General features: G+C 42.4%; 1 protein-coding gene across 3 annotated transcripts in view; it reads right to left on the bottom strand.

Annotated features, from left to right (window-relative positions):
• Positions 1-22898, bottom strand: part of PLAGL1 (PLAG1 like zinc finger 1) — a 35554-nt gene that overhangs the window by 10263 nt on the left and 2393 nt on the right. For 2 of the 3 annotated variants that reach the window (XM_074990444.1, XM_074990445.1), the window contains exons 2-4: positions 17967-18009; positions 3282-3446; positions 1743-1855 (exon numbers count right to left, since the gene is read on the bottom strand). In XM_074990444.1, the coding sequence (XP_074846545.1) occupies positions 1743-1855; positions 3282-3446; positions 17967-17985 (297 nt within the window). In that variant the 5' untranslated portion in view covers positions 17986-18009. Of the gene's footprint in view, positions 1-1742; positions 1856-3281; positions 3447-17966; positions 18010-22898 lie in introns of those variants that run through there. The other variant, XM_074990446.1, reaches the window with a different exon arrangement.

Genomic DNA, 22898 nt, shown 5'->3' with positions numbered 1-22898 from the left:
TTGATATGTGCATTTACCAGTTATATTAATTGACATTTTTAGAATGTGAAAAGATAACTTAGGTTTAAGTGCAAGCAGACAAGAAGTAAGATCTATTTTGAACTTTAATATATTTTCGAAGTGCTTGATATCGCAATCATCAATGCTGTACTGAAGTTTTGTTTTGCATGGATCAGTAAGTAATAATTCATATAACAAGCATAATTTGGTAACATCCAGTATTTAGATATTTCAACATTCATCCCTCTTGACTGACCACAATATTGTATTTCCATACCAATAAGGAAGTCATACTAATGAATCGCAATGCCTGGGATGTCTCTCATTCTCTCTGCTTCACTTTATTCCTTCTGGATTCTTTTCAGACAGAAAAGGAAAGGAATGTGTTGAGCAAGAGGCTTCAGCTCTGCTGCCAGGATGTCACCCTTCAGTGACATGCACTGAAAGATGGGCTGTCTCGCTGCAGCGGTATGTCCGTTTTCTGTATGTTGACACTTCATATACAAACAGGCCATTTATCAGCTCCACTGGTCATTTTGAAAGCTCTCGAGGGTTGAGAAGCAATTATGTGAAAAACTCTGCATTTCTGTTGGCTTTGGGAGCTTTCCATCTAACATCAGAGTTTCTGGTGACTACATTTCTGCTGGATGTGTGCTGTTCTCAGTCACACTGAGGGTTCTGACAGACATAAGGCAAAGCTCCTGCTGAAGGAAATGCATGGTAAAGTCTCATGCCATTCTCTCCATTTTGTGAGGTAACTCTGCTACTTGGACTATGACTCTTAAGATAATTAAGAGGATACAGGGACTGATGTAAGAAAGGGGGAGGGGAATTTGTGTAAAGCCTGGTTAAAAGACAGCTAACCGGGGGAAACTAGTGAGTGTTTGATTCACTCATATTGGCATAGTTGTTATAAATTACACTCCCTGAACTAGTACAAGTTCCTGCGCTTGAAGTGGGGCAGAGGTGGGTTTTCATCCCCAGAGGAGGGCAGATCTCTTTGCACTGTCAACCTCCCAAAGGGCTTCCACTGAAGGATAGCTTTATCTTGCTGGAAGAAGTCTGTAGACAGCCTTTGCTAGCAGGGTTCATATGGGATGCATTGTATCAACTACTTCTGGTCCCTTTCAGAGCCTCACCAGTTCTCAGTTGCCTGCTCAGTGGGGGTAGAGAATGTCTTACATCAATGCAAACTTTCTCTAGGCCTTACCCATTCATTGTCTGTTGCTGACTTGCCCATGGAAAAAGAGCATTCTTTTTGTGTGAGGTTGCTTTTAATGTATAAAAGGACAGACTTTGTCAAAGCTCTGCCTCTCTCTCCTACCCCATGAAACAAGTTCCTGCTAGACTTAGAAATAATACTCTCATTGAACTAGTAGGAAGCTTTTAGTGTGAATGTTTTAAAATGGATTGAACAGATTCTGAGAGAATACAGTTCAGCACTACACAAAAAGATAGTTGCTTTGCATCACATATTATGTTGGTATCAAATTATGCATCACTAGAGCAAAAGTGAAAAACCACTTGTCGAGTTTCATAATGTTCAGGTTTTCCGTTTTTCAAAGTGTAACTTTAATCGGATATGATTGTATGTGCAATATGAATGTATTGTACTATCTGAAACTTGAATAGGAAAAAGATGTTCATGCCACTTTAAAAAGAAAAACACTGAATAAAAAATTGGAATCTTACAAAACTTCCTGCAATAGCTTGAAACCCAGCTGAACCTGTGAGTTCATTACCTGTAGAACAAGCCTGTTTTCATCATAGTGGGTAAGTTTTGGAGATAGTTTCCCGACATAAGGACCAAATTGTGTTCTCTTCTGTATAACTTTCTTAGTAAACACTCCAAGGACTGTGAATAAAATAAGACAAGCCTAAGAAGAATACACGCATCATGATCTAAATCCTAATCAACTGAGAGAAATGAGCAAGTGTAAAATAGGATGGACACATTTCTCCCCCAGGTTCAGGCTGAGAAATAAATCAGGTTGTGACCACTCAGGGGATCTTGAAGTTATTACATGGGGGGGTGGGGTTGCGCAGAAGCATCAGTCTGAAGGAGAAACCACTGCTTCTTTACAGCCACCTATTGCACAGCTGCCCTGTGCGCCTCCAGAATCCTCAGGCCTGCATTCCTGCCACTCACCAACTCCTGGCAAGCAGGGCTGAGTGTAGCCCGTAGTAGAGGAGGGGGTGGCCAGGGGATGGGGCTGGTCGCAAGAGCCAGTGCAGAGCCCATAGCTGGGGAGGGATGGCTGAGAGCTGCCCAGAATCCCCCTTCAGAATCTTCACCTAACTTCTATGCTCCTGCATTCAAGGTTAAATAAAAAAAAAAACTATTTTTCATTGCAAATGTACAGTATTTCATCTACATTATGGCTCGAATACTGTTTTGTGGTTTAGCCTAAGGAAACTAACCACCATGTATAACATTGTTTCTGTGGAAAAATGTGTTCCAAGTTCCCAACAACCAACTTACAAGTGAACTTTTGAAACACATGTTCATAAGTTAGGGGCTTCTTGTATTAACAGTGACAGTCAGCTACAGCCAGAAACTTTGTGTGGCTCAAGGCAGCATGCTGTGGGGCACTGAAGGTGCAGAGCACAATGCAACCACTTTGCTTGCCTTGCCCTCAGACTGAGTCTGTTGCTAGTCCTGCATGGAAGATCTTCATTTTCTGCCAGATTATCAAGGCAGAATTAGCTTATTTATAACCATCGTTAAGGAATATCTATAAATTAGCAAGAAGTTTGTAACCTCCTCCCCCACCCCCATTTGAACAAACTATCATGTTGCCTGAAAGAAACAATATAATCTTTCCTCATTGCTGACTTCAGATGCCATAAGGGTGAACTGCACTGAACCTTCATGTGCCCTCTGAATTTTGTTCCTTTAATTGCTATTTTGTTCCTCTTTCCCCTTTTGGACCATTGTCAGAATTAACTGAAGTACCCATAAGATAGGCTTGCAGTTTTGTCACATTCAGTGATTTCTGTGAATGAAATATTGGAAATGGCTTTAAAAGTATATTTTGATTACCCTCCCCCCAAATCATGTGATATTTCCATCAAGTGCAGGGGGGTCACAGCACTGCTCACATTTGGTCTGTCTGCCCCTCCCGGAGTGGCTTGCTCTGTGAGTTAGCAGTGCTCACCTAAAAACTAAGATAGCATTTTGTTGTGATAGGCTGTTCAGAACTGCCTCCCAGTTATGTATGAAAACAAGCCACATTAGTGCTTTTGTCTCTTCTTTCCCAAGCCATAGCAAAAGTAGTTACCACGCTTGCTTTGTTGGTTCCCAGGTCGCAGCTCCAGCACTCGCAAGGTGAGACAGTGAGGTAGAGAAAGGCGGGCTCGACTGGGAATAACCCTGTCTTTAACCCTGATGAGTGGTCCATGGAGTTTGCATTCTTCTGCAAGGCTTTTGCCACATTCTTCACACCCTATAAGCCAAGAACAGAATTCCCAAAGTAATGTACTATCCTCCTATTCCCAAGAAGCTGAGACTGAAAAGGAAACTGAAAAATAACATCTTACACTTAGTGTACTGCGTACTGGAGGGTCCCAAAGATACAAGGTAAATACAGGGATCAGTTTACCTTCATGAAATGCAGCCACCTCAGGAGAGGTGCAGCACAGAAAAAAATCTGCCATTCCAGGGACACAGTAATCGATGCTGAAAGGATATGATTGTCGCACCTATTTAGGGCACCTTACGGCATAGTAGTGCTATAATATTTTGGTATATAATTCACAGAAAACATACTTTACTGGACTATAAGTTAGATTAAGTTAGTTTAGAATGGATTTTGGAGGTACTTTGCAAAATACGCCCCCTCAAAAGACTGCATAAAGTAGACCCCTGATTTACACAATTTCAACTTGTTTCTTGAAATAACACAAGTTGAAATCAAGAATTATTGCCTAGCTGCTGCGCCCTCCCCATGGCCCTGCTGCACCCCTGAGCCTGCTCCGCTCACTCCTGCCTATCTGAAAACTTCAGGGGCTCAGCAGTTGCAGCAAAGATGGTGGTGGCTCCATGCACCCCACCCAACCCCATGGGCTGGTGCAGTGGCAGGGAGCTGGGAAACTGACCAGTGCTGCTGCTCCTGGCTCCCTGCTGAGCCTGGCTCCCAACTCCCATGAGCAGCAGGAAGCCTAGAGCCAAGCACAGCAGTGCTGGTCAGTTTCCCAGCTCCCCAAGGCTGTGGGAACCCAGGAGCCAAGCAGCAGGATGAGCACTGCGAGCAGCACCACCATACCAGCTGGCGGGCATACATAGCTGTTGTCATCTTCACTGTGGCAGCCGAGCCCCTCTGCCACTCACAGCCCTGGCCTGGGGGGGGACCCAAAAGCAGCAGGGTGCCCACTCCCTGGGCTTGTTCTTTGCCTCTCCCCATCACAACTTACACAAATTTTGACTTATGAGGGATTCCCAAGGAACACAACCTGCATGTAAGTTGGGGTTTTACTGTATTTTTAGTACTCAACCTCATTAGAAACAGGTAACAGATGAAAAAAATCAAAGCAAATTAATAAAGGCTTTATTTAGATCTGTTTTGTACTTGCCTGCTTTGTTTATGCTGTTTTTCTACAGAGATGGAATGCAAAAGATAAATCTGTTGTTCTAGACCACGAATGCAGTTTGATGTGGAAAACAATTAGTTTTGCCAAGTACTGGAATTAAACAGACATCTAGCAAGGGACGCTTCATGCAGGATTCAAATAATTGTCTGTGCCAGGGTTTAAGTGGGTCTGTAATTTTATTTACTAAAGTGTTTGAAAAAAAATGTAGGTGGTCCCTGTTGATGGGAAATATATAGGCACACAGAATTCTCAAATGTTTGTTTACATGGGTTGAATGCCAAATCTCACAGGAACTACACAAGGTCAGCAGGAAAAATGTGGCTGAATGACAATGTACCACTTTGGAAAGGGGCCCTTCTGTAATACCACAGGAACAAGCTTACTACTGAGTCTCTAGAACTCAGTTGAGTGCTATTCTTACAATGAATAAACTGCCCTTTTTAAAAAGGCCTAGAGAATCCTATTCAGGTGCATGGATAAATGCTCAAATCGGTATACTGCCTCTGTTCTTATGTAGCATAAAAAAAACCTAGTTTCCGTACCTGCCACTACCCGACAGCTTAAAAAAAGTCCTGCTACAGGAACCTTTCATTTTAGTCCCGTTAAAAGGCCTGATTAACGATGTTGAGGCAGTTCTACTCAAACCTTAGACTTTTCAATTTTAAAACCACCTTGTCTGTCACTATTTAACATAGTCCCCTGAAAGTGCACAGTTAATATCAATGTACAGAGGCAGTAGGGCTGCAGAAATTTTGGTGGTGCCCAGAGCCTGCAACCCTCCCCCAGCAAAATTCTTTGCCACTACCTGCTAAAGGCTCAGGGAGGGGATTTGGGTGCAGGAGGCGGTAAGGGGTGCAGGGTCTGTAATGGAGTCTGGGTGCTGGGCACAGTAGCTGACCTGGGGCAGGGGCTGAAGGTATACATATCTCATAAAGCTGGAAGGAACCTTGAGAAGTCATTGAGTCCAGTCCCCTGCCCTCTTGGCAGAACCAAGCACCATCCCTGACATTTTTTTTCAAGTCTAGTTGCCCCAAACCACTAAAGGATTAAACTCACAACCTTGGATTTACAAGGCCAATGCTCACACTGAGATGCAGGCACTGAGAAGTAGTTTGGGGTGGGAGGTGCCATGCTTATCTGGTCTGCCCCCTTCTGACAGCAGATGTTGGGGAAGGTGTAATGCCAAGCACCTTTCAGTGTTACCAACATGCCCATTGAAAGAGATTAGTTAAAATCCACACAGGTTTTATGATTTGGTTAACGTTCAGCTAAATCTGCAGTTGGACTATGCAACTGTGCTAAACTGATAACTGTATTCCAAAGGTGAAAATGCCTCCTGAGATGGTGGCAAGGAATCAGAATATTTTTAAGATGCTGAATTGTACTATAAAAGTGGGCATTTGCATCACTAAAAATTTCACTGCATCTTTGCTATATAATGACTGTCATATGCATGTTCTGCCCAAATCTGAACTTCATAAATATTTGAGATGTTAGCCTTTTAATAACAACCAATTTTCTTTCTTTAACACCTAGAATACTGGCTTTACAAGACTGCTTAGGAAGATATGTATATAACATATTCAATAAAAGCACCAAACTAATTTTGAAATCACGTTCTCCCCTTTGGTAACTCCGGCATAGCTCCTTTTGCAATCAAACGGAACCACACAAAAAGAATTATGTCCAACAACTAACTAAAATGGAAAGCTTAGGACAAAACTTATATTAGGCACTTAAATAATAGTAGCCTGACTATTGTGAGATTCTGAATCCCCAGAAATCCATCTTATTTCAGTGAGAAATGTAAGAGCTCATAGGAATAAGTGGATTTTAATGTTGGTGGGATCCTTTTCGAAAAGGACCCCCAGTGTAGACAAACCACAAGGAAATGAAATATGGCAATTTTGAAGTGCTGCGGCTGGCAGCATGCTAATGAGGCGCTGAATATGCATTTCAACACCTCATTAGTGTTCTTCAATTTGGCCATTAGCATAGCCATTTTGAAGTTTTTGGTAAGCCTAGATGTAGCCGGTGTGTTTTAAACTGAAAATTAAGGATTTGGAAACAGAACCACTGAATTTTGCACCCATTCTTGGCTGAATGCAGCCAAATATTCACTGTGATTTTTCTCCCTTGTTTTTAATCCTTTGAAAAATATCTGATTAGCTCTCAGGAATTCATGGCAGAGACTCTGGTGGGGGGCACGCCCAGCACATGTTCCTAAGGGAAGGAACCTGATCTCCATTCTCAGTGATGTTGTGTCCCCAGCTCACCATATCTGTAGGCATTTGTTCAGAAGAGGAAGTGAACTCTAGGGGCAGACCTCCAACAATCTAGCAAGAAATTTGTAGTAGGTAACATAGGGCATTTGGTGAGCCATAAAACTTCATCAATGCACGGGCTGATTTCCCAAAGTTAGCTAATGTTTATTTCCCCCTAGTATTTACTGGATTTTTCTCAATGATATGAAAAATGCTATCATTTAGCTATGTAATAATCAGACCATGGGTGTTAACATGGTGGTCTAGTATTCACAATACTTTCGTTCACATATTAGGAACCTGTTAGTGGATGCCTAGCGCACCAAAAATTCCCCACTTGCTTCAGATGAATATTGTTTGTGCCAGGAATACATGCAGGGGGAAAAGGCTGGAAGTAGATTTTAAACATAACCAATGAATAAAGATCAAGATAAACAGTATTCTCAATCATGGTTTAACTGCAGTTGTACCATTTGCATAACAAACAAGTAATTTATCCCAGAGAAACTGCTCTGTCTCATTTTCATTTAGTCATATTGTGGAAGGGTTTTTGTTGGTGGAAGAATTAAACATCATGGGGGAATTTATTTGTCTCACATGCAATGTAATTGCAGTATACATTACATCATATTTATTTTCTGTTAGATTGTGACACTGCAGTTCATCTGATGAATCATAATAGTATGAACAAATCCTTATTCTAAGAATACCTGATACTTAAAAAGAATACAGCAGCAATACTAATGGATGCAAGTCTTAGCTCTCCTTGCTTAAAAGTACACAAGGTTTTCTTGCTTTGTGCTTGTGCTGAAGAGTTCACTGGTGGAGAGCTTGAGAAGCTGTTTCAGAGTGCAATTTCCTTGGCAGAAATTCACAGTACTCAATTCATGAACCATTATTCCCAAGAAGGTTTCCTTTTCTCTTGGCCCCCAGCCATACATTTCCCACTGTGGCTCGTGTAAGAAACATTCCACACTCTGAGATTTGTATGCATAGTGCATTGATAAAGTATCTGAAGCACTGAATTAAATAAAGAATTCCACTTATATTGGAGTAAAATATATCACATCCACTACACTTATGGAACTTTATTCAAAGCCTCTTAATTAGTCCACAGTTTTTTAGTCTCAGTAAGTTTTTTTTTAGTTTCTGAATTTTTAACGTTTAGCTCTAGAAACTTTTCTAACCAGAAAACAGAATATTTTTTCCAATTTTCAAATTCTCCACAATTTCATGTTTCTGTAGCCTTAAATTTTTTCTGTTCTATACAATACATGTCTTACACTGAAAGAACATTATGGTTAGACTCATGAAAAGTGCTATATAAGAGCTAAGTACTGTTGTTGTAGAGTTAAGCACTCAAGTCAGGAAATGACTAAGTGAAGCTTCACTCTGCCCATTTGTGTGAATGGACTAAGCTACAAACAAATGTACATTACACATTGTATCATCTGAGAAATAGTACAGCAAAAACATTTGGGGACTATGATTATGGAAAATAAGACATTGAAAGAAAGAGGTCTTCAGGCACTTAAATGCCAATCAATAAATTTCAAATAGTACCAATTCCATATTCTGGAATTATTTAACTAGACATATGAAATGTCCTTCTCCCACATCTACAGATTTTCTTCCCTAGTTGTTTTCAACCAGGGGTACACTGAGATCTTCTGGGAAATGTTACTTCATCTAGATATTTGCCTAATTTTACGAGACTACACTGTGTTTGAAATGAGAAGCTGGAAGCAGTAGTGGCAACACTGGAAAATAATTAAGAAATGGAGAATGATTGGAAAAAAAAAAAAAGGCAGTTCTGCCAGGAATGTATTCCTTTTGGATTCACATCCACAAATGATGATCCATCTCAAGCTCTGTTTTTCCCTTTGTGGAGAAACTATCAAATAAGTATGAGGCCAGCACATTTTCAATGACATGTAAAGACAAAACACCCTGTGCATAAGAATTAGAGATGTAATAGGTTAACTGTTAAGCCTCAACCTAAACAGCTGAGGCATGAGCATACTGGTTCTAGTAAACCAATAGGGGCTGGAGCAGCCCTCAGCCTGGCGTGAGCAGGGGTCGTTCTGGCCCCATGGAGGAGGTGGTCCAGCACGGCCAGAGCAACCCACATCTGACTGTGTTGCCCCTACAGAATTCTGGCATTTGCCAATTTGGACCCAGCCAAATGCACACTTATAAGGACACAGGTATATATGTACACTATCTAGAGTGTTAATAGAGCTTTAAGTTTTACTTATCTGGAACTCTGTCTGTCAACATCCGTAATCCATAAGGTGACCATATGTCCCCCTCCCAAATATGGGACAAGGGGAATGATGCCATCCCAGCCAAAACAGGACAGATGGTCACCCCACCTGGGAGACAGGAGGTGGCTGCCCTGTAGGGGCAGCCACCTCCCAGTGAAGCTCCTGGCTTCCCCCAACTGGGGGGCCCCCATGCTGCCACTCCAGCTCGCCCAGACAGCGGGGGAGTAGGGAGGGCAGCCACCTGGTGCCCCCAGCTGAGGGAAGCTCGGGGGGGGGCAGGCAGCTGCGCTGCTGTGCAGGTCCAGCTCCAGTTCCCCGCCTCTGAGGGAAGATGATGAGGGAGTCACAGCACGGGTGTGGCTCCCGCTCCCCCAGCGGGGGGAAGTTGGGGGGCAGCTGCGCTGCAGCAGGGGAGCCAGGGGAAGCTGGGAAACAGCCATGCTGCTGCACGGGTCTGGCTCCTGGCTCCCCCAGCTGGGGGATGCTGGGGGGTGGGGTAGCCGCAGCTGGGTCCAGCTCCCCCAGCTGGGGGGCAGCCATGCTGCCATGGAGGAGCTAGGGGAAGCGAGCGACAGCCACCTGATAATGTGGGACAATTAGCCCCTTTAACAAAATAAATCGATGGCATCCCAAATTTGGGACTGTCCCGCCAAAACCAAAACATAAGAAGGTAGGAGTCATCTGTTCTACAGAAGAGGATGTTGAGGCCAGAAAAACAATAATTTGCTCAAATGTTCTACAGCAAACTAGTGCCAGAGTCATGAATATAGGCCCAAAGCAACCAAGTTCCTTAAACTAATGCAAAATTTTAAATATATGAAAAGTTCCATCAAAGTCTGTGGAATTATTCATGGGCACAAAAGTGACACACCTATTTAAGTATTCTGATGAATCAGGGCCATAATGCAAAAATTCTGACTTCCACTTTTCACTGTAATCCCTGGGTATCATGACAAATATGGTTTCATTTGATGTTTGTACTTGGATTTACATTGGTGTATAGGGAAACTAGGGTGCATGGCTTTATGCCTTCGGTCGGTCCATTGTATATAAAAGCTTTGGTTTCATGAGCCAAAAGCCTTTTACTTTGCTCACCACTGAAACAGATACAAACACTTTTGGGTTTTGCGTTTTACTATTATTAGCAAATGTACATTTCAATTATTTAGGGCATTCCTTTCCTCTGACAGCAACTCGGAACACAAAAAATATTGGTGCCTGACTACTTTCTTCCCTGTATTTTTACAGAAAACAAACAAACAATCAGCATCCCAAATTCATCAAAAATTATTAAATCCTCTCCTAGCCTTTGGTGCAGATAAACAGCAAAGTAGAAGGCAGTGAGATTTCTTTACAAACAATACTACTTAGGTCCTGAGGATTCTCGCTTTCCTGATAAATCAGCTGTTCTTCTGTGAATATTGAGGTTATGAAATACACCGGTCCCTGAAAGATCCCATGCAGTTCAGTTAATTCTTATATAAGTGAAGAACTGCACATAAATACCACAGCCTACATCAAGGAAGGGAGGGTGGGCGTATTTTAGAAGAGAGCCCTAAGTATCAGACAAAGGAAAGCCTTTGATTCTATTTCTCATTATTTTGACTTTCATTAAAAGTCCTCTATTTCTGTTCTTGTTTTGGGAAAAAAAGCTAATAAAGAAGCGTCATTTATATATTTTGTGGGAAAGAATATAGTGAGATCAAACTTTTTGCATTTAATAACAACATCATTTGAATACTTTACAAGCCTATTATGTAAAGTAAAACTGAAACAACTCTTACCAGATTGCAAATTATGTTTTTAGATAGAATTAGTCCAGTAGGAGATGGCAGGAAACATGTCATCCTTCTTTAGTACTATTTTCCAAATATCCCTGGCCGTGTCTACACTAGCCAAAAACTTCGAAATGGCCATGCAAATGGCCATTTCGAAGTTTACTAATGAAGTGCTGAAATACCTATTCAGCGCCTCATTAGCATGCGGGCAGCTGCGGCACTTTGAAATTGATGCGGCTCGCTGCCGCGCGGCTCGTCCCAATAGGGCTCCTTTTCGAAAGTACCCTGCCTGCTTAGAAGTCCCCTTATTCCCATCTGCTCATAGGAATAAAGGGACTTTGAAGTAGGCGGGGTCCTTTCAAAAAGGAGCCCCGTTAGGACGAGCCACGCCAATTTCAAAGCGCCGCGGCCGCCCGCATGCTAATGAGGTGCTGAACAGGTATTTCAGAGCTCCATTAGTAAACTTCGAAATGGCCATTTGCATGGCCATTTCAAAGTTTTTGGCTAGTGTAGACACGGCCCCTGTGTTTAACATCTAACTTTGCCTTGTTTTCATAAGGGCTGCATCTACCCTTGGGGAAAACTTCGAAATGGCCATGCTAATCGGAGAATACTGAGGTGCTGAAATGTAGACAGCCGGTAGCACACTACTGAGCCCTGTGTAGACAAGCCCTGTGCAAGGGAAACATGGCACTTTTGAAGTGTCGCAGCTGGCAGCATGCTAATAAGGCACTGAATATTCATTTCGACACCTCATTAGTATTCTCCAATTTGGCCATTAGCATGGCCATTTTGAAGTTTTCCCCTCGTTTAGACATAGCCAAGAGGACCCATTCAGTACCACGGGCTCTTTTTCAGCTGTCAATAAATAGAAGCAGTGAATTCCCCAAGGCTTCACAAAGCTAGTTAGGCACAACCCTTCCATTTTTCAGAAAACATAGCATTCATTTCAGAGAGTTTCTGAGGAGCAAATACAACCAAGAGGTCAAAGACCCACCTCTCCACTGTTTTCATTATGCCTAGGAGAGATGAACAGGAAGAGGTTTCCTCCAGGGAAGGGCCCGGCAGACCATCTTACTGTTCATTCAAATTCATCTGCTTCCTACACTCCAGTGGCAGTGTGGAATACTAACTGTGACTAACTCCCATATTCAGACAGCATAACATTCTGCCCACTAGTTCATCTACAGTAAGAAAGAAAAATAAGCTCCAAGTGAAGTTACTTACTTCCCTGCTCAGTCAGGTTTCGATATCTGTCTGCCATTTCATAATTAAACTTCATTTCTACCCTTAATTTCCCAAGTGAAGACTACTAGTCAGAGAACTATTTGCTGTCTCATTATTTTACCATATTAAAATTTCATTATGACCTAGGTTTTTAGTTTACTTCCCAAAGTTTGTGGTCACTGATGTTTGAGTTTCAGACAGGTTCCCCTGTACTGTGTATCTGTGAAATACACTCTAGAATCTACTCCTCAGAGCACAATAGTATTTGAAGATTTCTAAGAAGTTAAGGTTTTGTCTTCTTTATTATTATATGTTTTCTAGTCTTCATGTTCAGGAGGATAGCCATGAAAATGTGACCAGACTCTACACACAACATGAAATAGCACTGAGAGATGTGAACTGTCTCATTCATGTCAATGGGGTGTTAACCCTGGAACCTAAAAGAAACATCTTAAAGGTTATCTAAGTTATTTTTATTGGTAATCAGTTTTGCAAGAACTTCCAGCTAATTCATTTATCCCCACATGCCTCCATCAAAACCTTGAGCCCTAAACTGTCCACTGACCAGCGCTGAATCCTCCTGCATCCCCACTGATAAATCCCATGGATACCAGTATTACGTCAATACAAACAGTGTCATATCAAATCTGAAAAAGCAGAAAATGTAAAAATATGTAATTTAATATTAAACTGCATGAAGCTTCTGCACGGTTTCTACTATTCATTTTCATGTTTCGTATTTTGAGAATGCTCTAGTTTTTATTTAAGGGGCTGCAGACCTTTCAGTCCACTGAGCCAGAGCGTTGCAGAACACAGGGAACTGTTCAACAGACTTTGGATACAGCCTGATGCACCGTCTATGTATTGGTGTAAAGAATGATGTTTTCCATACCGCTTAGTATCCCTTCTGTTCTTTGTATACCATTTGTTTAGAAAGATGTTATCAATGCACAGCCATTGGGTCCTTCAATGTCTCTTTCTTGTAGCATTCCCTACCTGTGGCATAACCTGGATTCTTTGCTGCTAAACAGCTGCAGAAACAAACATCCTACCCGGAATATACAGTGTTCCCACTGGAAATTGCCCTAGTTCTTGAGATTCTCCCTGCTGCACCCAGTGTATCATATAAAGTGATGAAATTGACCAGTCTTATTAATTTCACTGTGCTGCAGTGTGTGAAAGAGGAGACAACAAGAGCTCTGACCTTAGTGAGCTTAGTAAGACAGCAGTGCATTGTCTTCTGTTCAGTTCTAAAACTATTATCTTCCCAACTATGTTAATTGAACCTTAGTCTGTGAACATTGAGAGCTGTCACTCAGGGAAGTGTTCTACTCATCATGGAGAAGTGGATCTTTTGAAGTTTTGTATGTATTTGGGTAGATTCTTTGGCCCTGCCCATCACTGCATCATACTAATGTCTCACAAACTTATTAAAGTGAATACTAGAAAACCATCTTTCTCCTTGCCCCTGACAGTTTTAGGGCATTTATTTGCATGTGCACATATATTTAATATGATTTTTGTTTTTGATTATATAAGAGAGGCTGTGAGATTCACAGTATTCCTGATTTATTGGAAATCATCTTCAACAGAAGTGCCCCGCAGCAGAAAAGCTCTCTCTTTCTCCTGCCCATAGAAATTTTGCAGTCCAATGGACTGAAACACTATGATCCGGTGGAATACCCGCATGCTCAGACAGGTGGCCTCAGTCCTATAAGTGGCTTAGAAAAAGAGGAAAGGAACCTTAACTTTGACCTGATACTAAGATGCTAAGGAAGGATAGCCTTGAAGGTAAGGGTGGGAACCTAGATCACTAAAGACAAAGGTACTAGTCCCTGGTCTACCACAAATGGCCCGTGTGATCTTGGGCAAGTCACTTAGTATCTCAGTGCCTTAATTTCCTGCCTACAAACCGGGGATAATAGCACTGCCATACCTCAGACAGCTGGGGAACAGCTAACTTAATAAAGGAGAGGCACTTCAATACTATGGGGATGAGGGCTATATAACCAGAGCGGGTCTGGTCTTAGGGGCCAGGAAGCTGGGCGGTCACCCAGGGCCACCACATTCAAGGGACTGCCAAAAAGCCAGCCCCGGTGTGTTGGGCTCAGCTGCTGTCTTGGGAGCCAGCTTTCCCCAGTGCTGCACACTTCTGAATGGGCACTCTGCTCCCAGGCCAGATCCCACTGTGCTGCCCCTGCTCCCAGGAGGCCCCTGCCACACTCCCAGGCAGGTGCTCCACCCTAGGCAGGCCCCTGCCCCACTGCATGTGCTCCCAGGCAGGTAGTCCACTCCAGGACAGCCCCTGCCGAGCTTTGTGCTCCAGGATTGGGCCAACTGCTGGGTGCAGAGCTGCGGCAGAACACTGGGCTTGGGGTTATTGCGGGGGCTGCCATTTTCCAGGGGATGCTGAAATTTGCCTGGGGCCACCAATTGGCTAGGACCAGCCCTGAATATAACTACCAGAGGGCTTTATTTAACTGAAGAAATGTGCATATGCTGCTGAGAAAGGATCTGTTGTTGTTCTGAACTAGCTGAAACTTCCTAAGGTTGGTAGCTAAAAGTTCAGGGTACAGTGCACTACAGTAATGGGGCCTAGAGGTCATGAATATATGGATTACCATGGCCAGGTCCACCCCAGGAGCTTTCTTGAGTAAATCTTCAATTTTATTAGATGATTAATACTCCTAGCCACTACGGCAATAAACATCAATAATAATAATGTAATTATTATACATATACTAAGGCTTAGTACAATTGAATTGGGAGAAAGAGAAGCCATGAGTTTATTACTAACCACACTTAGGTATGACTGGGAACTGTGTATCCAGAATCAAGCAATACATGCTAGCAAGCTCCCTGCCACATGGCTAATCAATGCTCCAAACTTGGACCTCTATTTTTTCAAGCCTATTATGATACAAAAATGTCTCTGCTTCCAGGCAAACAATCTCTGGAGTAGAAACCAAAGCGGTAGCATTAGGATGTCAATTATAAATCAGCAAAATAAGATTTTAGGAGTCCAAAGCCAGCAGTTTTCCCTGGTATGCACAGTAGATAACATACATTACAAATTCTTATTTCTGAAGTTTTCCTGTATGTGCTAAAGAGCACTAAAGTTTCCACCAAGGTCTCCAATTACTTACTGCATGCATAAAGTATACTTTCTCAAGTAACTATTAAAGCAGATATGTGGCTGGCAGATGGTGACAGTTGTTGGTAATGTAAGTCTATTATCTGGTTTAAATTAGCAAGAAACATTTTCCTTTGTTCTTTTATGGAAATCACGCACACCTAATACAGTACATTTCTAATGTTTTCCTCCCCTAGAGGCCACATCACCTCTTTGCCACAGTTCACTTCTTTAGTAACAGTGTTTTCCCACAATCCTGAAAGGAGGATAACAAAGTACACATACATACAAGACCCACAGTGTTCTGTTATTTACAAGGGATAAATGGATGCCATTTTTCAGGGTAGAATCACACTTTAACATGTCCCTGAAACATGATTTGGTTTAGCACAGAAAGTAATTAAGGTCCTGTATATCAGGGATTCTCAATGAGGGGTTTGTGTACCACTGAGGGTACATGCAGGTCTTCCAGAGGCACATCAATTCATCTAGATATTCACCAAGTTTTATAATAGGCTACATGAAAAACTAGGAAGGTCAGTACAAACTAAATTTTTCATCAGACAATAACATACTTATATTGCCCTATATAGTATATCAGTGTTTTTTTAACATGGAGGAGGGGGAGGTCACAATTTTTTAAAATGAGAAAGTAAGCTTTTTTTTTCAGTATAGCGTGCTGTGCTGTGTTTTGTATTCTTATGCCTGAGTCTGAAAGCAAGTAGTTTTCAAGTGTGGTGTAACGAGGTATGCAAGACAAAAATCAGCCTCCTTGAAAGGACTGCAGCAGTCTGGAAAGGTTGAGAGTTATGGTTGCGTATATTACAAAATAGACCAGTTTTAATTTTAACCATGTTAGCAGACAATGCCACACTTGTACAGCTCTGTCCTCAGTGGATAATTTTGACTCAGCAATATAGAAGTATTAGCTTGTTTGCCACAAAGCACTGTCCTTCCCTTTAAATCAAGGAAAGGGACACCATCGACTTGAAATCTAGTCAGCCTAACGAAAAAAAGTGCTTATACACTCATCCCTCACTATATGAGCACAATTGGATCCCAAAGTTCTGCTCGTAGATGAAAACTCATAAGAGCAACACTAAATTCCCATTAAAATACATGTAAAAGTCTCCAATTCATTCCAAGTGCTTGTAACTGAACATACACCAGTTGAGTTTAGGTACTTTTCTGATCTATTTAAATAGTTTGGCATCAGAAATAGGATGTAGTGTATGTATGTAGAGCAAAGATTCCCAACCTATAGGTCGGGACCCAAACATAGGTCCCATTGGATTTGTTAAAGGTTGCCATCTGGGCAGTTCCCAGCTGCATGTGGCTGTTAAAGAATCCATTTGCAGTTTCTTAACACTGCCACCTCAGGAAGATATCTATCAATAGATGTAGCTGCCATTTCCAGCAGCTCTCTCTATCACTAGGGATAGCAATTACTTTATGCCTAGGTGCTGAAAGCTTAACACTTGAGTTAATTAGTTTTAACAACTGTTACCTGCTGTAAGCAGAAGGGCTGTCGGAGCCACCGAGCCTAGCAGCCCCAGTGAAGAGGCTGCGGAAGGAGGAAGAGCGTCTAAGGCTGGGGACTTTTAGGGATGCAGTGGGGGTCTAAGACTGTGGGAACTTTGGGGCTGTGGGGAGAGTCTAAGGCTGGGGGCAGTTTGGGGCTGCTGGAGGGGGGCGGTTGAAACCTGGCCGAGGATGAGGTCTGAGGTGCAGGTGGCGGGAACTAATGTAGTAAACCCTTGAGTTACCCAGGGGTTGTTCCTGCAACCCCTGCATAACTCAAATTTTCCTGCAAGGGGAGGGGAGCCAGGAACCGCCAGGGCTGGTCAGTGTCCTGGCTCTCAGAGTGGCAAAAGCTGGTAAGCAAGGGCAGGCTGGTTCCAATCTCGCCATGGCTTGCAGGACCTGGAAATTGATCAGCTCATGGCTCGTCAGTTTCATATTCCCACCACCAAATGGGAGGGAACCAGGCTAAGAGCCTTCTCCCTCTCTTCCCCCAGCTGCAGGGCTGTCAGACAGCTGCACGTCTGAGGGAAGGGAGGGAGAAGGCTCCAGCTGCAGGTCTCCCCACTCCCTGGCCAGGGACCCCAGGGCTGGCTCATATAAGCGGGGAAAGTTCACTCATTTAGTGAATAAAGGTAGGTATGTATGTATGTCCCTTGTTTTAGCAAGTACTCATAAGTAAAGTACTCATTAAAATGAGGGATAAGTGTAAATAGTCTCAGCTGCCACACCTTTGTTAAGCCTCTCTGACAATTATGCGGTTTTACATTTCTGTTTTATTGCTTGTCTCCCCTTTGTTGCTGTGTGAAAAGCAAACATGCCACAGAGGAAACTGACAAGAGTGAAATAATTAATATAGAGTGAGTGAGTAGGCAGGCAGATTTTTTCCCTCCTGTCTTTCACTAATGATCTTAGGTTCACTGGCAGCAATGGCAGATAAAACACTTGTAGACAGAAATATGAATTTTAAGTTGATAATATCTCAATGAATTTGTGTCTATTCTTCAACAGATTTCCACAGCTTTAATTAGGTTGAGTAGTACATTATTGTAGCAGAGAACAATAGTGCTCTGCAGATGTTTCACAACCCCATTGTCATAAAAATATTTCTTCATTTTAAAATGAAATATCAATCCTGAGAACATCCATGTAGTACTAACATTTATTAGGAGGGAAATTTACTTACATAGCAGATCTGAAGACATGTTTACAGACTGGGCAAAGGAAACCTAAGAAAAGCAAATGGAAGAATATAAGTTTCTGTGGTGGATGTGCTCATGTTTAGCCTTGTAAAAGAGAATAAGCTGTAGGGTTGAATATAGAATCACAATATTATAAGCTACAGATACAGGGATACATTTTCATGTGTTAATTTTGTTGCAGTTGGAAGTGTCAGATCATACAAGGATCAGTACAGGCAATCTGAAGTGACCTTTAAATAGTTGCTCAATTCTTTTTAAAGACAAGGGATCTTATCTGCAGAGGTTTAATAAGGAAAGAATATGATACTTTGGAGAGCAAAAACCAAAAACATCCCTCCACCCCCCCAATTAAAAAGCTTTGTTCAGTAGAACTGATTCCCTCTTTAATTCAAACACACTCCCAAAGGTCGAAATGCTTATTTGTAACGAACCAAATGTTAACCCACTCCACCCCTTCGCACAGTCCCCATCCCTACTCTGTCCCCAAAACCCCCTTCCCCAAGTGATACAAGCCAGGAGATTATCAAGGAGCCTCGCACATCTCCAGCAGCCCCAGGATCAGATATTGCTAGATATTCAAATATTCTGGACAATAGAGAGGTATCCCTAGCAATGCATAACACTAAAGAAAAACAGGATTAGATATTAAGAAACAATAATGTATGCAGAGTACTTTATTTACCAACAACAGTAGTCTTGTACACTGTAAACTTACAGGCTACGTCTAAGCTAGAAGCATCTGTCTACAGAAGTTAATGTCAGAAGAGATGTTCTGACAAAACTTCTGTCGACAGATCATGTCTACGCACCTACACATCTACAGGTCTACACAAAAGCAGATTGATCTTTTGACCCACTCTGTTGAGAAAATGGCTCCGTGGAGCATGTACACTGCTTTTTGGTCGAGAGTTTCTGCCAACAGAATGCATTTTGTGCTCCGTGAGCTTTGTTAACAAAACCCTAGTTTTGTCTACAAAACTCTCTAGTGTAGACATAGCTGTACTGTAGCTGCTTTATTTGTATTTACTTTACTATACTGTACTTACAGAAAATGTAAACAAAATTTACTTATGGTTAAAATGCTGGTTATTTGAGAGTTCTGAATGATAGAATGAGAGATTAAAGAGCTTACTGTAATAACTTTTCATTTCTCCCACCCCTTGTCTGTCATGTCTATTCAATCTGTAAATTCATTTGGGCAGCAGCAGTCTCTTATTAAGTATGTGTGTGCAGCTCCTAGCACGCTGGGAGGCATGATCCCGGTTGCAGCCTCTACCTGCTACTATAATATATCTCAGTAATAAGTTTTTAAAGTTGATAATATACTGGGTAATGAACTATAGGAGGATTCCGCAGGAGGACAGCCTGCAATAATCAAGTCTTTTTTAAATTTTGTATCTGGAGAGGAAAAACTTAATTCCCTGCCACTGCTGGTAAGTACAGCATACCAAGACACCTAGGCGGTGGTTACATGCAACTAAGAGCACGCCTACCACTGCAAGCACACACACTCTCTCTCAGCAGCAACGCAGACAGTACCTCAGGTTAGCCCCGACTACATACCCAGGGGATCAGATAGGATTATACTTCAGCAGCTAGCCCCAACAGCCACCCACATTACTATTTTTAGCATGCTAGCTTGAGCAGAGCTAGTATCTGTTTGTTTACTTGCACTGGGAAGCACGTTCCCAGCTTTTGTGCAGACATACCCTATAGGGACTGACCCCCCAAGCCTTACTCAGGCAAAACTACAGAAATAACCCCAGAGTTTGATCCTACAAGGTGCTGAACCCTCTGTTCCTGATCCAGCAAAGCATTTCACATTCTTACTTTAACCAGTATCCTTTGCTTCAATGGGACTACTGTGGATTTAAAGTTAAGAATGTGCTGGAGCAGGGCCAGGGCCTACAAAGGAGATACGAGCTGCAAATAGTTGTTATAGAAATCAATGAAACTAAAACCAGTTCCTAAAAATGTGAGTTTTTAAATGACAGGAGACCTAGAAGACCTGAAGACAAAATATATGAAGCTTTTCTCTTATCAACAGAAGTTGATCTAATAAAAGATGTCACCTCACCACCCTTGTCTCTTTAAGAGATATAGCCACATTCCTAAGATAGCGTATATTCCAAAGCAGAGGGAAAGGAAATCTCTGTTTCAGTGTATAAATAATGTTGGATCACTCCTTCAAATTCTGAATTAAACTAAACGAAGGCAAATGAGAAACCCATTTGTATGAAATAAATGATTTGAAAGGAAAAATTGTCAGGTTACATCCTTCCTTGACACCTCAGCTAAACTATTTTCAGCGCTTTGGATTTGAAGCCAAACGCTAGTTTTAGGCTAGCGGGGTGAACACTCGTCACAGCTTTACTCAGCCTGTTTGACACATAGGAAAAAGTGGAGCTGCGGATATTTTGTCTCTCTGCAGCACTGTGCTACTTTGCCACAAATAATCAGGAAAGTCTAACTTGCCTTCTGGAGCTAAAGAGCGGTTTTATAAAAGACTTGGCTCTAACACTGTCCTCTTTCTGTTTCCTACACAGCTCACTATGAAGTAATCAAACATTACAAGCTGCTAAGTTTCCATACACAAGGATTCAAGCTACACAAAGCTCCGTTCTACCACATGCCTTTGACCAATCAAAACAACAACCAAGAGTGAAGTGGAGATGGTCATATGTAACATCCATTTCTGTAGCAGAAATAAATCATAAAAATAGCTTTGTCTTATGTAAACCAGTATGTTAAATTAACATCTTGCCTAAATTCTTTTAGAATCCCTTTGTTTCAAATTCGCTCTACTGATATTGCAACTACCTAGCACAGTGCCCATAAATGCATTTCCTTCCCTCTTTTCTGCCCTTTTAGTATCCTTCTTAAGTATGAAAAAGAGGAGGCTAAGTGTAGCGAGCTATGCCATAAGATTCTGTTAAAACTGCAGTAGTTTTACTGATTTAGGCTCCAGCCTTGCAAAGGGACTATTCACTCCCTATGGCAGTTTTGCCCAAGGAAGGACTACAGGATCAGAACCTTGATAGCTTCCCAGGTTACCTGGGCATACTTCTAAAGAGGGTCATACACTCATAACAGTGAGCTGCAGGGGTTGAGGACAAAGGTTTGTCTCTCTGGCCTGTGACAGGACTGTAACGTAAAAGTAGGGTCTGTATTGTGGTATACTACAATAGATAAAATGCCAGAAGATGGCACTAAGGCCACAACTATACTACAGTTAGACCTCCCTGGTCCAAAACCCTTTGGGCCAGACTGGTCCCGAATGCAGGAATTTGCTGGCCCGGGGTGGTCCCTTGCCGCCGGCCCCTAAGCACTTGTGGCCCACTGGCACACTGCCGCAGCCCCAGTTCCTGGCCCCTGGGAGGCAGTGCTGCCACTCTGCAGCTGTGGCTCACTGGCTTCCTGGCCACATGTCTCCCCCCACTACTCCCAAGCCACTGGTCTCCAGCCCCAGCTCCCCAGCCGCTCTTAGGTCCTGCTCTGGATTTTTCATAGGTACGGCCTGTAGACCAAAAAGTCACTCTAAGATAGGCAATTCCAGCTATAATAAGGCTGTGTCTATACATGACCCCTCCTTTTGGAAGGGGCATGTTAATTAGGCAGTTTGGAAGATGCTAATGAGGCACTGATATGAATATGCAACGCTCCATTAGCATACTAGCAGCTGTGCACGAATCAAAAGTGCTGCTTTCACAATGTGCACAACCCATGTAGATGAGGGCCTTTCAAAAGAACCACCCCCCGACTTCAAAAGCCCCTTCTTCCTAAAAAGCAAATGGGTTTAATTAATTAATAAAAGATAATGACGTGATAAAACCTCCAGGAATTCATCCAACCAAAGCAGGCAATCCTACCAAGGTCCCAGGAGCCCCTGGAAGAGTGGCGGTGGGGCAAGTTGCGACATTTAAGGCCCTACTTTTTTGTAATGTAGACGGAGTCCTACTGGACTCTTTCTGTAGGAGTCACTAAAAATAATAATTGTCATTCCTTGTCCTTGGGACAGGCAAGTGTTCTCACGCTGCACCAAAAAATAAAGGGCTAAAGCAGCCACATTTTGGAGGGTGCTTTGCAGGCAGATTAACTCTTTTGGGGGCCTGGGATGATTAGATTTTAAGGGTCCTGTAGGACAGATATTCCTAATGTATGTTATGGTTTCTGTTAAAATGCCTTCCCATTATGCCCAAATTTCATAGTCTGGTATTGAGGGCTAGTTAATGAGGAACATGAGTTCACAAATGCAGCTAGTGTGAGTGAAAAATTATCCTGTCTGTATCTGAAGGCGAGCAAGCTAAGACCGCATGTGGGAGGCCAGACAGGGAGCCCTTAGCTGACATTACAGGCCCAAGCAAGGCTGTAGCCTCAGATGGGGCCTCAAAGTCTGGAGGAGAAGATAACAGCCCCAACAGCTACATTCCAAGTCTGATCTCAGGTTCACAGAGAGGCCTAGATCATCAATGATGAGATGTGGCAGCCTCCCTGTTCTCCCTCCCAGATATCTCCCATGTTTGTCAGCCCAGGTTCTCAGAGGTACAAACAAAGTATTACAAATAAGTATGTTTGCCATGTACTTTTACTGTTTTTGCTTTATATCTCTCCTTCATACCTATGGATCATGTGTGTTTGGAAAGAATCCTCATTACTCCCATGGACACACAATTTGAATTTAATGCATGCATTGCTAAGTAAATTTTTTAGGAAAACCACGTGTACTAGATAAAATATTGATGTGAGCTATGAGTGGAGTCATCGTGTAACCTTCTAGTTTACTGGCTTATTGTGCTCACTTTGTCTTGCTGCTAGGACCTATCCAGGAGCTTGGAAATGCCCACCCTGTCATTTCCCTCTGCCCATTGGCACCCTATATAACCAGTTGTAACCAACTGCTTGACAGTGCCCCACTG

This window comes from Carettochelys insculpta, chromosome 3 (genome assembly GCF_033958435.1).
Source record: "Carettochelys insculpta isolate YL-2023 chromosome 3, ASM3395843v1, whole genome shotgun sequence".
In the NCBI taxonomy this organism is placed as follows: domain Eukaryota; kingdom Metazoa; phylum Chordata; order Testudines; family Carettochelyidae; genus Carettochelys; species Carettochelys insculpta.
The sequence above is the reverse complement of the archived record's forward strand: the minus strand, read 5'-3'. Positions and strand labels throughout refer to the sequence as shown.